We start from the raw sequence: 12,462 nt of genomic DNA on the forward strand, positions 1-12,462 counted from the left end.
TAAAAAAGGGTGGTTTTAAATGTGCAAACGTGATGATTTGTGGCTGCATTCAAGAGTGGAGGAGCATGACCTCACAAATGAGATAAGATGAATTCAATTTCAATAAATGACTTTCGGCTACTTTAATTTTAATTTTCATCTTCCACAATTCGATGTCATTTCCTATTTCCAGCTTTATCTTAAAAGCCTCTCCTCCATACAAACTGGACTCATGCTCGTTCTCTCACCTTACACTTTGTCTTTGCTGAGGTGGTTGCTTATGTTTACCACACTTTTGCCTTTGCCTACAGAGCTCTCTATTCCCGTTACCCTTAATTCAATTGCCACTTTGTCCAGGAAGTCTCTCTGATACTTAGGAAGTGTTTTTTAGCTGAAAGGAATGCTTGTTAATTACAACCCGTCAACTGGAACTTTGTTTTGCTTCTCTATTATTCAATCATCAAACACTACATCTATTATGCTGTTTAAAGACGGAGTCTGGCACATGACAGGTTGCACACAGTAGGCGGCGGGCACAAACATTGAAAAAATGCTCTTAATATTTGCTTTTGTTCTTGGAGCCCAGGTAGCAAGGCAGATTTATTCAAAGGAAGATGATTGGCTGCTGTGGAGGAAGCACCGGAAAGCAGACAGCAGAGCCCAATCGCTAGCTGCTGCTGCTACAGGACTCCCGAAGGGTAGGGGAAAGGGCAATCCCCGGGAACTTGGAGTCAGGACGTTTACGTCAGGAGGCGGGCTTTCCTGTTCCGATTTTTGGCAACTTCCGGCGGCCAGACCCAATCGGAGACGGCATCCGAGAGGGGTGGTCTCTTGTCCAGACTCGTGTGAGGAGGAGCTTGCGCCGGACTCATGGGTACCCACGTAAAGCAAGCTGCTTTCCGCCTCACGCCTTTGCCCACGATCGGAGAGATCATTAAACTTTTCGGACTCCGAGCCCAAAAACAACTATCCCAGAACTTCCTCCTGGACTTGAGACTGACAGGTGGATAAAGTCCTGACACTACCGGAGCTTCCTCCCCGTGGTTCGAATGGTACAGGAAAGGGCCGGTGATGCTGTGCGTCTGAAGGCGTGCGCGTGGACTTCAGAGGCGTGACGCGCAATCGGGAGGCGTGCACGCGCTCTCCTGTCAGCGCCTTCTCGTGGGGAAGCTGTGGCTCCTTCAGTCTAGATCTATTTCTATTACACGTGCAGTGTTGACCTAACTTTATATATAAACTTAAATATTTTCAGAGCTGCACTTGGTCTAGGAAAAAAGTCTTATGGGTTTTTAAAGTGTAAACTTTTTGCAAATGCTTTGGAGTGAGGTTCTGAATTCATTCATTTAATAAGCTTAAATAAAAGACCTCTCCGTGCCTACCAATACTTAACATTGGGGCTGGGGACGGGGAACCTAAAGTTGTGGTAATCCTAAGAATTCAAACTTTTAATAAATATTTTATTTTTCCCTAATTCCATGAGAAAATACGAACTGTCTTTTGCTATTCCCCTGCCCATAAGCACACTGGCAGGCACGTAGTAGGTGCTTAATAAACGTTTATTGAATTGGATGTATCTCTGTGCCACATTAGCAGATTTGAATTTCCATCCAAGTGCCGTTTATTAGAAAATCACCCTTTGGATTAAATAAATTTCTTTGGTGTTCAGTCGTTTCAGTGTTGTGGAAGAAAATGGAGTAGTTTCCTTCTCCAGCTCATTTTACAGATGAGCATCTGAGGCAAGCAGAGTTAAATGATTTGTCCAGGGTCATATAGCTAGGAAGTGTCTAGGGCTGGAGTGAATTCATGAAGAGTCTCCTGACTTCAGGCCTGACCCTTCACAGCTCCCCTACATAAGAGTCAAACCCACTCCTGTGTTTTGATGGATGATCTTGTTTATTTCATTTAGTTCATTTCAGTTCAGGCAGCAAGCGGAGGGAGTATTCCACAGGGAGTCAGGAACCTCAGCTCTTGAACCTGACCTATGTAAATTTTTCATGTTATCTTAGAATTATTCTCTTTCAGATAGTTGTTTTTGTGGTAATAGAATAGGCCTTTCATACACAGGAAAAAAGTACTGCCAAACTCTTGTCAATTCACCTGCAAAACAGAGAAGAGAAGGGATACAATTAGTGTTTATTAAACCTCTGATACATTTGTTTTCAGGCTGCTGGTTGGATTAGAAGATGGAGAAAATATATCAACAATGGTCCTGTGGTGAAGCTGCTGCTAAACTCAGCATCACTAACTCTCTCTCACTTTTCCAGGAGCCTTTGCCATCTTCCTTCCTGACAGCTCAGTGACAATAGACATAGCCACAGTTTTTTAGGGAGGAATGTGTGCTTACCTAGACTCTTCTAATTCTCCATCTTTATAGAAAATATTGAGGATTAGCTAATGCATTGACAGATAGAGAAAGAGAGTATGTGTATTGTTGAATATGGAGGTTTCTAAGAGTTTTCAGAAAAGTAGTCTTTGGAGCCTGCTGCCTTTTTTTTTTTTATTTTATTTTAATTAATGAACAAAGAAAGGAAAGTCCCCAAATTCAAAACTTTTCAACCATTACAGTTACATTATTACAGGTTTTTAAAGAATTAGAATAACTGAACAGCAATTAAAGATAAATACTGTGTGCTCATTATATGTTGTTTACTAAGGTATTTATTTTAAAATTATCAATAGATGGAATAGTGGATATTGTAATGTTCAGTCTAGCTTTCTGTAGGACCTTGGGATCAGTCTGAGACCTTGGTCTTAGTGGAAGAGTGAAGGAGGCAGGACAGCCACCAGGAAGCTAGTCAAAAATGGAATGTCTTATTTCCAATCCTTCTCAGCCCTTAAATACTTCATTACAATTACATCATTGCAGCACACTGATGATGTGTGAACCAGAGAACATCGCCATGCTAAGTACTAAGTATATATATGAACTAGAGAACCATCATCTCATCAATTCCACTGAGTTAACACTTTGTTTCAAGTATGCCTCTCCAGAGTTCCTCTCCAGGATATAATGCTAGACCTGGAGACAGAAAGACCTGAATTTGAGTATTACCTAAATGCTTACCAGCTATATGACAGTGGGCAAATTATTTAACCTTTCTTAGCCTCAGTTTACTCATGTATAAAATGGGGATGGTAATGACACCTATTTCATACTATTGTTCAAATGAGTAATGTAAAACTAAAAAAAAAGTGTAAAATTTCTTGTAAACCTTAAAATGCTATAGAAATGCTAGTCATTATTCATGTGAAAATGATTGATGGGTGTTTGCATACTCATTTCACTTATAAATTCACTTCCAAGATTGGTATTTTACAAGATACATACATACATACATATTTAATTTTTTCCCCCTAGATAAGATTGTACGAAAGACTGGCAATCTAAAAAATGCTCATGTGTATGAAGTGGGCCCTGGGCCAGGTGGCATTACCAGATCTATTCTTAATGCTGAAGTAGCTGATCTTCTTGTGGTTGAAAAGGACACTCGTTTTATTCCTGGGTTACAGGTAAGAAACTTAAGTTGTTTATTTTGATGGGCAAACATTTAATTTTAAGCTTTAGGCATAGAAGCTAAACAGGCAGATTATTTTAGGTAAACTCAGTTTATCAGAAATAGCCACTCTTTAGGTGATTGTTTTCTTTTACTAAAATAAGGGAGTAGTTTTAGGGAGTTGTATGTGATTTTCTGTCAACTTGAACATAATTTAGAACTAGCATCCTGAATTACTGATCAGGCTTTTTTATATTACATTTTAATTTTGTACATTTATAATATTAGGGGATAGTTGACCTTTTTTTTGTGGGACCAATTTTAAATATATTTTATTCTCTAGGACAAGATTTGTATTTCCACTTGTTTATAGTATTGATAAAGTACAATATTATTCATTTTTCCTCTCTGTACATATTCAAGTATTCAGAATGCCAAAATTTACACAGTAGCTTAAAATCATACTTTTAAACTTCTGTCTTCCTTAAAAATTTAGGTCTCTCAGTTTTTGGAAAGCTGTGTGAAATGTTCTTTATTCTGATACATTTAGTCAACTTCTTTAATGATGGGTCTGGAAGAAGCATCTCCAGATGAGCTGCTCTACCCCTGGACACTCCCCCACTCCCCGTAATTGTAATCTTCTCCAGTTCTTTCTGCAAGTGCTCCTCATATTCTTCCTTTTTAGCAGTCTGGTTCTTATCTCCTTAGTTGATTATTTTATTACATTGGTCAAGGATCTTCTGTTTTTGTTCACCAAGTTTGCCTTGTTGTTTCTCATCCTCTACAATAGCCCTCACAAAGTTCAAGAAAATTCTTGGAAGACATCTTATCTCCCTGCTTCTCATCTTCATCTTTGTATTTCTCAGCTTCCTGAACCATATGCTCCATTTCGCCTTTGCTCAGACAACCTTTGTCATTCTTGTCGTTCATCTTATCCACAACAGAAACATTGAGCTGCCATTTATGTGGATGCCAAATGTCGCCTCATTCTGAGGAACAGAGGAAGGAAGGGGATTCTTGGGGCTTAGACTTGCCAAACAGTTGTTGTCCTTTGTCATCAATTGCTCGCCTTCATAAACAGAAGCAGGCCAGGCTGGTGGCTGGTAAAGCTTGCTTAGTAGGGATAGTTGGATTAGAACTGTTAGGACCCAGTCAGCAGTTTCAGTTCCAAGGACAGCAACAAGGACTGTGTATTCTTGGATTTAAGAAGCATCACAGGCAACAGCCTCAACAGGGCTGATACTCTTGTAGAGCTGCTTGCCATAAAAGATGTCCTGTAAAAGTTTCTGGATTTGGAGGATCTGAGTGGAACTACCCACCAATATAGTCCTGAATTTTTGGTTTATCTAGCTTGGTATCTTTGGAGCCTTTTTCACAGGGGCCGGTGTGCATGGACGAGATCAGCATTGAGCTCTTCAAAACAGACATGGGGGTTAAAAGTTAAAATCCTCCTAATACTTTCACAGAGGGGGACAGTTTCAGTACTGATATGGGTACCATAAAAGAGGGTGTATTTTCAACATTGATAAGTGGTGCATAAATGGTAGACAGCCTTCTTATTTTCATTACTGTACTTCTTGGGCTTTTGTTTGGACTCAGAAATGAAATGATGTATTGTTAGGTTCTTACTAAGTGCTAAGTTGGTACTTAATAATTCTCTAGTTCTGGTCTTTACTAGGAGTTTAACCCCTTTGAACTCCTGGGGAGGAGCTTGCATGATTAGGAGGAGCAAGTTTAGTAGTTGAAGAAATTTTTCCCAGAAGCCCTTGGGTTATCCCATGCCCATTCTCTGGGAGGATAAAAGGGGGGGGGGGAGGGAGAGAAGAGAGAGAAGAGAAGAGAGAGAGAGAGAGAGAGAGAGAGAGAGAGAGAGAGAGAGAGAGAGAGAGAGAGAGAGAGAGAGAGAGAGAGAGAGAAGAAGAGAAGAGAAGAGAAGAGAAGAGAAGAGAAGAGAAGAGAAGAGAAGAGAAGAGAAGAGAAGAGAAGAGAAGAGAAGAGAAGAGAAGAGAAGAGAGAGAAGAGAGTGAGAGACTTAAGGTGGTTCTCCGGAGGAAGAAGAAGTCTTTCCTCTAGACCAAAGAACGGTCAGCAGTTTCTGGAGACGACAGCACATTACATATTGGCGTCCACAACGTGGGGCAAGGACTTTTCCTTATCCTGACAAGGACTTATTCTGAGCCCTTCAGAGAAGACCATCGCAATGGATCATCTGTTAGCAAAGTCCTCACCGCTCTAGTGACTTAACTCTAGAGATGCCATCTTTAATGGTAAGAAGGGAGACTTTGAAAGTACCTCCTCCAAGGTCAAAGATCAGCACATTTCTCTTAGCACTAGCTTTTTGTCTAAGCCAAAGCAATGGCAGCAGTAGTTGCCCCCTGTTGATTCAGAGAACATTGAGACAAATGGTCCCAGCATTCTTTGTGACCTGACATTGGGAATCCTTGAAGTAGGCTGGTACTGGTGCAGCAGCATTTGTGACAGTCTTCCCAAGGGAAGCTCAGCAATTTCTTTCATCTTGGTCTTCTGGACAGAAACTTTTGATCTCCCCTTCACTTGGGCCTTAGTCCTGCCTATGTCATTTACCACTATGAAAGGCCAGTGCACCATGTCTGACAGCTTCTTCATCAGATCTGTGACCAGTTAGATATTTGCATCAAAAACTTATTGTAACTTCATTCTTTGTAGCACCACCAATTAAACATTCTGTCAGTGGAAGCAGTGTAGTTTGGGGCATCCTATTTCCTCAGTCATTAGCAGTGCTCCTCATTTCCCTATGTTACATGACTCCCATGCAGGAATAAGTGGTGCCAAAATCATTGCCAACTCAGTTCTCTTGACATGGTGGTCGGGATGTTGGGGGTCAGGGCCAATTACTATGGAGCAAAAGGGTTGCCGTTTGTACTGAGTAGTAAGACCTACTTCTTATATGAAAAAGACTTAGTGGTGTTGGTTTACCAATTCTTAAAAAGATTACATAAAAGCTAATGTCTTCATTAATACGGATACAGGCCCAAGATCAAAGAAAGCAGTAGATCCAATGTATCCAGTACTTATTTGCTGCATGTGGAGTTCCATATTCCAGTGTTTAGCACTTTAAAAAAAAACAAGTCCAGATCTCTTAAATTCAAGTGCATTGTTCTTTCAAAGATGTATGTGATATTCCAAATAGTGAAATAGTGAAAGGCAATGCCCTTGAAATTCATAAAGTTTCCTGCTTCCTGTGTAATATATTTCTTTACTAGGCAAGAGGTGTATCACATTTAAATTTGTTCCCAAATTAATCTCTTTCCCCAAAGATGGCGTACAAATATACACATATTTTTTCCCAGCTTAAGTGAGTTAAGTCATGTGCTTTTCAAACATAGAAACCAAGTTTTCTCTACTTTTTCTAGTGCTAGTCTCTTAGCATCTAATTATGTGAATACTTAATAAATATTAATAGAATTTAATTAAAATAAAAAAGCTTATAGCAGTAAAAGAGAAATTAAAACTATAAATACTAGTAAAGATGATAAACAATTATTCCTATTTCCATTTGGCATTATGGTTTACTTAAAAACTCCAGAGAACCAAGGAAGAAACTTAATTGGGGCAATTAATAGCTCTAGTTAAGTAGTAATCCATTCTTCTTTCTTTTCTTCCTCCCTCCTTCCCTCCCTTCCTTTTTTCCTTCATTCTTTTTCTCTCCTTTCTTTCCTTTTTTCCCTCCTTTCTCCTTCCTTCTAAACCATTTCTCTTTTACCCTCCCTTCTTCTTTTCTTCCTTTTTCTCCTCCCTCTCTGTAATTTCACCAGTGTAGAAAGCTACTAATAATGACTATGTTATATGCACATCATTACTTTCCCTACAAAGTATAGTTATAATGTTGCCTGTATGCAAAAGTGCAATACCTAAAATAAATTGAAGAAAAAAAAATCACCATTATTTTTATTCAGTTCTAAAAAAAAATGAGGAAATGATAGAAAAATCTTTTCAAAAAAATGTAAAATAGATATGATAATTGTTGATTACTCTGAAAAAGATTTTATGTATGATTTATAAAGACTATAGAAATCAAGAAATAGAGAATATTTGTTAAAGGAATAGAGATATTATCATGGACCACAAATATACAATTAAAGTAATTATATCCAAATTAATTTATAGATTTTTTTTGCCATAGCAAACAGACTACTAAGGGGTGATTGTCTGTAACTACACAAAATAATAAAATCATTTTAGAAAAAAATTTATCTTAGACTCTCAAAAGAAATAATAATTATTTTAAAAGGTTGGAATGAAGGGGTACCTTGTAGTTTCAAACTAAATAATGAAGCGGCAGTCATCAAAATCTTTAAATTTGATAGTTAAAGTAGAAAAAAATAGGTCAGTGGAATATATTAGGTAAGACTGAAAAGCAAATGAGCTCAGCAGCTCAATCTTCCAAAAAAATTTTCATGAATACAGTTTACTTTCTTATGGCAATACCATCAAATTACCAAAGATGATGAAAGATAAAAATCAATATTTTAGGAACTGTGGAAGGAAAGACAGACAATCTAATCCACTGTTTGGGAAGCTATAAATTCATCCAACTTTTCTGGAAACAATTAGAATTATGTAAGAAAAGTTACTAAACTATTCCTGTTCTTTGACACAGAGAATTTACTGCTGAGCAGATATCCCAAGGAAATCTTGACAGCAAGAGACGTTTCATAAATATTAATGACCTCACTCATTGTGACATCAATAATGTTGGAAACAGAATAGGTACATAGTGATTGAAGAATGACAAAACTAATTGTGGTATATAAATATAATAGAATACTATTGGCCTCTCTTCAGACACTGATGCTGTCAATTTCTCTATCCTCCTTGATACTCTCTTTTCTTTTTTTCCTCAGTGGTATTTTGTTTTTCCAAATACATGTAAAGATAATTTTCAACATTCATCCCCACAAAACCTTCTGTTCCAAATTTTTCTCCCTTTCCCAACCCCTCCTTTAGACAGCAGATTATCCAATATATGTTGAACATGTACAGTTTTTCAATACCTATTTTCACACTTATCATGCTGCACAAGAAGAGATCAAAAAAGGAAAAAAAATGAGAAAAAAAATAACAAAAAGGTGCAATTACCTATGTTGTGATAACCCCACAGTCCTCTTTCTGGATGCAGATGATTCACTCCATCACAAGTCTATTGGAATTGGCCTGAATCATCTCATTATTGAAAAGAGCCACGGCCTTCAGGATTGACTGTCACATAATCTTGTTGTTGCTGTGTAAAATATTCTCTTGGTTATACTCATTTCACTTAGCATCATCTCAAATAAATCTTTCTATGCTTTTCTGAAATCGACCTGCCCATTGTTTCTTATATAACAGTAATATTCCATAGCATTCATATACTGTAACTTATTTAGCCATTCCCCAACTGATGGGCATCCATTCAGTTTCCAGCTCTTTGCCACTACAAAAGGGGCTACTATAAACACTTTTGCACATGTGGGTCCTTTTCCCTTCTTTAAGATCTCTTTGGCATATAAGCCCAGTAGTAGCACTGCTGGATCAAAGGATGTGCATGGTTTTATAGTCCTTTGGACATAGTTCCAAATTGCTCTCCAGAATGGCTGGATCCATTCACAACTCCACCAACAATTCAACATTTATTTTTGTGAAACTTTGTGTTCCAAATTTTTCTCCCTTCTTCCCAAGACAGGAAGCATTCTGATATAAGTTAAATATATGTGTTGTCCTTTTAAACATTTCCATATTAGTCATGTTGGGAAAGAAAAATCAGTTCAAAAGAAGGAAAAAAAAAAAAAAAAAGGAAAAAAACCCAGAAAGATAAAAATATTACGCTTTGTTCACATTCAAGCTCCACAGTTCATTCTCTGGATATGATTGATTTTTTCTATTACAAATCTATTGGAATTACTTTGGATCACCTCATTGTTGAAAAGAGCCAAGTCCATCACCATTCATCATCACATAATCTCTCTAACATAATCTTGTTACTGCGTACCATGTTCTCTTGGTTCTGCTCACTTCACTTAGCAAAAGTTTATGTAAGTCTCTCCAGGTCTCTCTAAAACCATCCTGCTGGTCATTTCTTACAGAACAATAGTATTCCATAGCATTCATATACCATAATTTATTCAACCATTCTCCAATTGATGGGCATCCATTCATTTTGCAGTTTCTTGCTATTACAAAAAAGAAATGCTACAAACATTTTTTGTATACATGGGTCCTTTTCCCTCCTTTATGATCTCTTTGGGATACTGACCCAATAGATACCCTCTTTTCTCTATGTTTTTAGGACACAAATCTTTTCTGGTTGTCTTCCTTTCTGACTACTTCTGAATCCTTTCCTGGATCCTCATCCAGATCATGCTCTCTGATTGTGAGTGTTGCACAGGATTCCGTCCTGTACTTTTTTTTTCTTCTCCCTCATCAGCTCCTATGGGTTTAATAGCCATCTATGCTAACGACTCTCAAATCTCCATAACATTTCCCTTCCTCTCTGCTAACTATCATTCTCACATCTACAACTACCTTTCAGATATCTCAAATCACATGTCAAGGAAACATCTTAAACTCAACATGTTGAAAACTGACATTATTTTTTCCCCCTAAACCTAGATATCCCATCTTCCCATTCTCTCAGTTTTACAGATTCCTCAGAATTTAGCACAGTGTTTAGCATATGGTAGATGTTTGGTGGATGTTTATTGATTTGATACAGAGAGAGGTCCATAAGAAATTGGAGCCATATGCTCTCAATCTTTTTGATGCTAAAATAAGGTATATTTGATTCTGTCTTTACCATCTACTGTTTATGGTAAAAGCAAAAGAATATAGAAAAGGAAGAGATCTGGGAGAATGTATTTTGCTTTGATTGACTAAGTAGGTAATAAAGAGGGTTACCAGCTAAGTCAGGTGAGAAAGTGTTTATTAAGCTTTCACTAGGGGGAAGGAAACAAGCATTTATTAAAATGTTCCCTCTGTTAGTATGTAGTACTACACACTAAACTTTTAGGGATACAAATATAATCAAAATGACTGTCCCAGCCCTTAAAGAACCCTTACATATTAATGGGGGGAAGTTAAAACATAAAAAGGGAGCTGCAGTTGTAGGGGAAGGGACTAAGGCTAGAGAAATGAAATGGCATGGGGAGGGGGAGGAACTGTTATTGCAGTTTAAAAATAAGAACAAGGCCAACAGGTACTATTTCTTCACAAAAATCTTATTAAATAGATAGTAGAGGCACCCATTTTGAGAAAACTACCTCAGAAACCTTAAATAATTTGCTCACAAGTGAGCTAGACTGCACAGTAGATAGAGCACTAGATCTGGAGCCAGGAGGATGTGAGTTCAAATGTGGCCTCAGACACTTAACATTAGCTATGTGACTCTGGGCAAGTCATTTAATCCCAATTGCCTCACTAATAATAATAATGATAATAATAACAATAACTTCCTCACAATCATAGAGCAATTAAGTGGTGTTACTAGGATCTTTATCCAGGTCTTTAGACTCCAAACAAAGAATTCCTACCACTTTGTACTTCCTCTCTGGCTGTATTATTTGATTCAACACCTCCATCTTAGTACTGGTTATATTAATTTCCGTTATATCTATTTGTTTTTCCTGTTAAATTTCATTACAGCAGTGTTTCTTACTATGAATTTCAATAATATTATATCATATACCAGCAGGCATCCAGTGAATATTTGAGAATGGCCTAAGTCTATACTTAGAGCTGGCAAAAAATTCTTTCAAAATTAAAATTTAATATCTTAATCAGAGCACTTTTCTCAAAGTATTCCTTAAATGGCAGGTGGATAAGAGATAAAAAAGATGGTTTTATGAGTTAAGGTATTTGCAGGAGAGCTCCATCTTTTCTTAGACAGAGTTCAGAAGGAATAGAAGGAATGAGAGGAGAAAAAAGGAAACAGTTATGGAAATGGGCTGTAATTATGTCCTTAAGCACCTAACATCTATCATCAGACCTCCTCCTTTCTGTTAACAACCATTGAAATTTATGGAGTATTTTCCTTCTGATGATATTGAGAGGTCAATAGACAGGCAAGTTTGTGACCATTCTACACCAAGCTGCCTCTGCAGCTTTGATCTAGCTCTGATGCTCCCTTCCTACCCATGTAATCTTGATCAAGACACTGAACTTGCCTGTGCTCCACTTTGTTTATCTGTAAAATTAGGTGGAAAAAACAATCCAAGTTTTATTCCAGCTGGAAATTTAGTCATTCTTAGGTATCTGCCTACACTGTAATAAACTCATTTTAAAGAGGCATGTTAGAGTTAAGATTATAATTTGTGTTGGTCATTACTTCTCAGATCAGATTCTGTTAGTGGCTTCTTATTGCTTAAACCTGAAAAGCTTGAAATTCCTTAGACTGGCATTGGAAAGCCTTCATGATTTAGTACCACTGGCCCTCTAACCATGGAACCTATGTTCTAGCCATGTTGGACTATTCAGCAGCCCTGTGTTCTTCCTATCATGCTTTTCCCTAAGACTTTCATCATGCTTTTCTTCTAAGCCTGTACTATTTTCCCCTTCTACCTGTGGAAATCTTTTTTTTTTCCCTAATTAAAAAAAAATTACAATAACTTTTTATTTTTCAAAATACATGCAAAGATAATTTTCAATATTCACTTTTTCAAAATCTTGTTTTCCACATTTTTCCCCTCCTTGTTCCTCCTTCCTGCCCTAGACAGCAAGTCATCCAACATATGTTAAACGTGTGTAATTTTTCTAAACAAATTTCCACATTTATCATGCTGCTCAAGAAAAATCAGATCAAAAAGAAAAACAAGTGAAAAAAAAAAGCTAACAAGCAAACAACAACAACAGAAATAGAAGGTGAAAATATTATGTTATGATCTATAATCAGTCCCCATAACCCCTTTCTCTGAATGCAAATGGCTCTCTTCATCACAGGTCTATTGGAATTGGCCTGAATTACCTCATTTTTTAAAAG

At 37.4% G+C, this 12,462-nt stretch overlaps 1 protein-coding gene across 2 annotated transcripts in view; it reads left to right on the top strand.

The window, feature by feature from the left end:
* Nucleotides 1–792: 792 nt before the first annotated feature.
* TFB1M (transcription factor B1, mitochondrial) overlaps nucleotides 793–12,462 on the top strand; it is a 69,084-nt gene continuing 57,414 nt past the window's right edge. The window contains exons 1-2 of one of the 2 annotated variants that reach the window (XM_074309467.1): nucleotides 793–982; nucleotides 3,338–3,489. In XM_074309467.1, the coding sequence (XP_074165568.1) occupies nucleotides 850–982; nucleotides 3,338–3,489 (285 nt within the window). In that variant the 5' untranslated portion in view covers nucleotides 793–849. Of the gene's footprint in view, nucleotides 1,032–3,337; nucleotides 3,490–12,462 lie in introns of both variants that reach the window. The other variant, XM_074309468.1, reaches the window with a different exon arrangement.

Source organism: Sminthopsis crassicaudata, chromosome 4 (assembly GCF_048593235.1).
Source record: "Sminthopsis crassicaudata isolate SCR6 chromosome 4, ASM4859323v1, whole genome shotgun sequence".
NCBI classification, from domain to species: domain Eukaryota; kingdom Metazoa; phylum Chordata; class Mammalia; order Dasyuromorphia; family Dasyuridae; genus Sminthopsis; species Sminthopsis crassicaudata.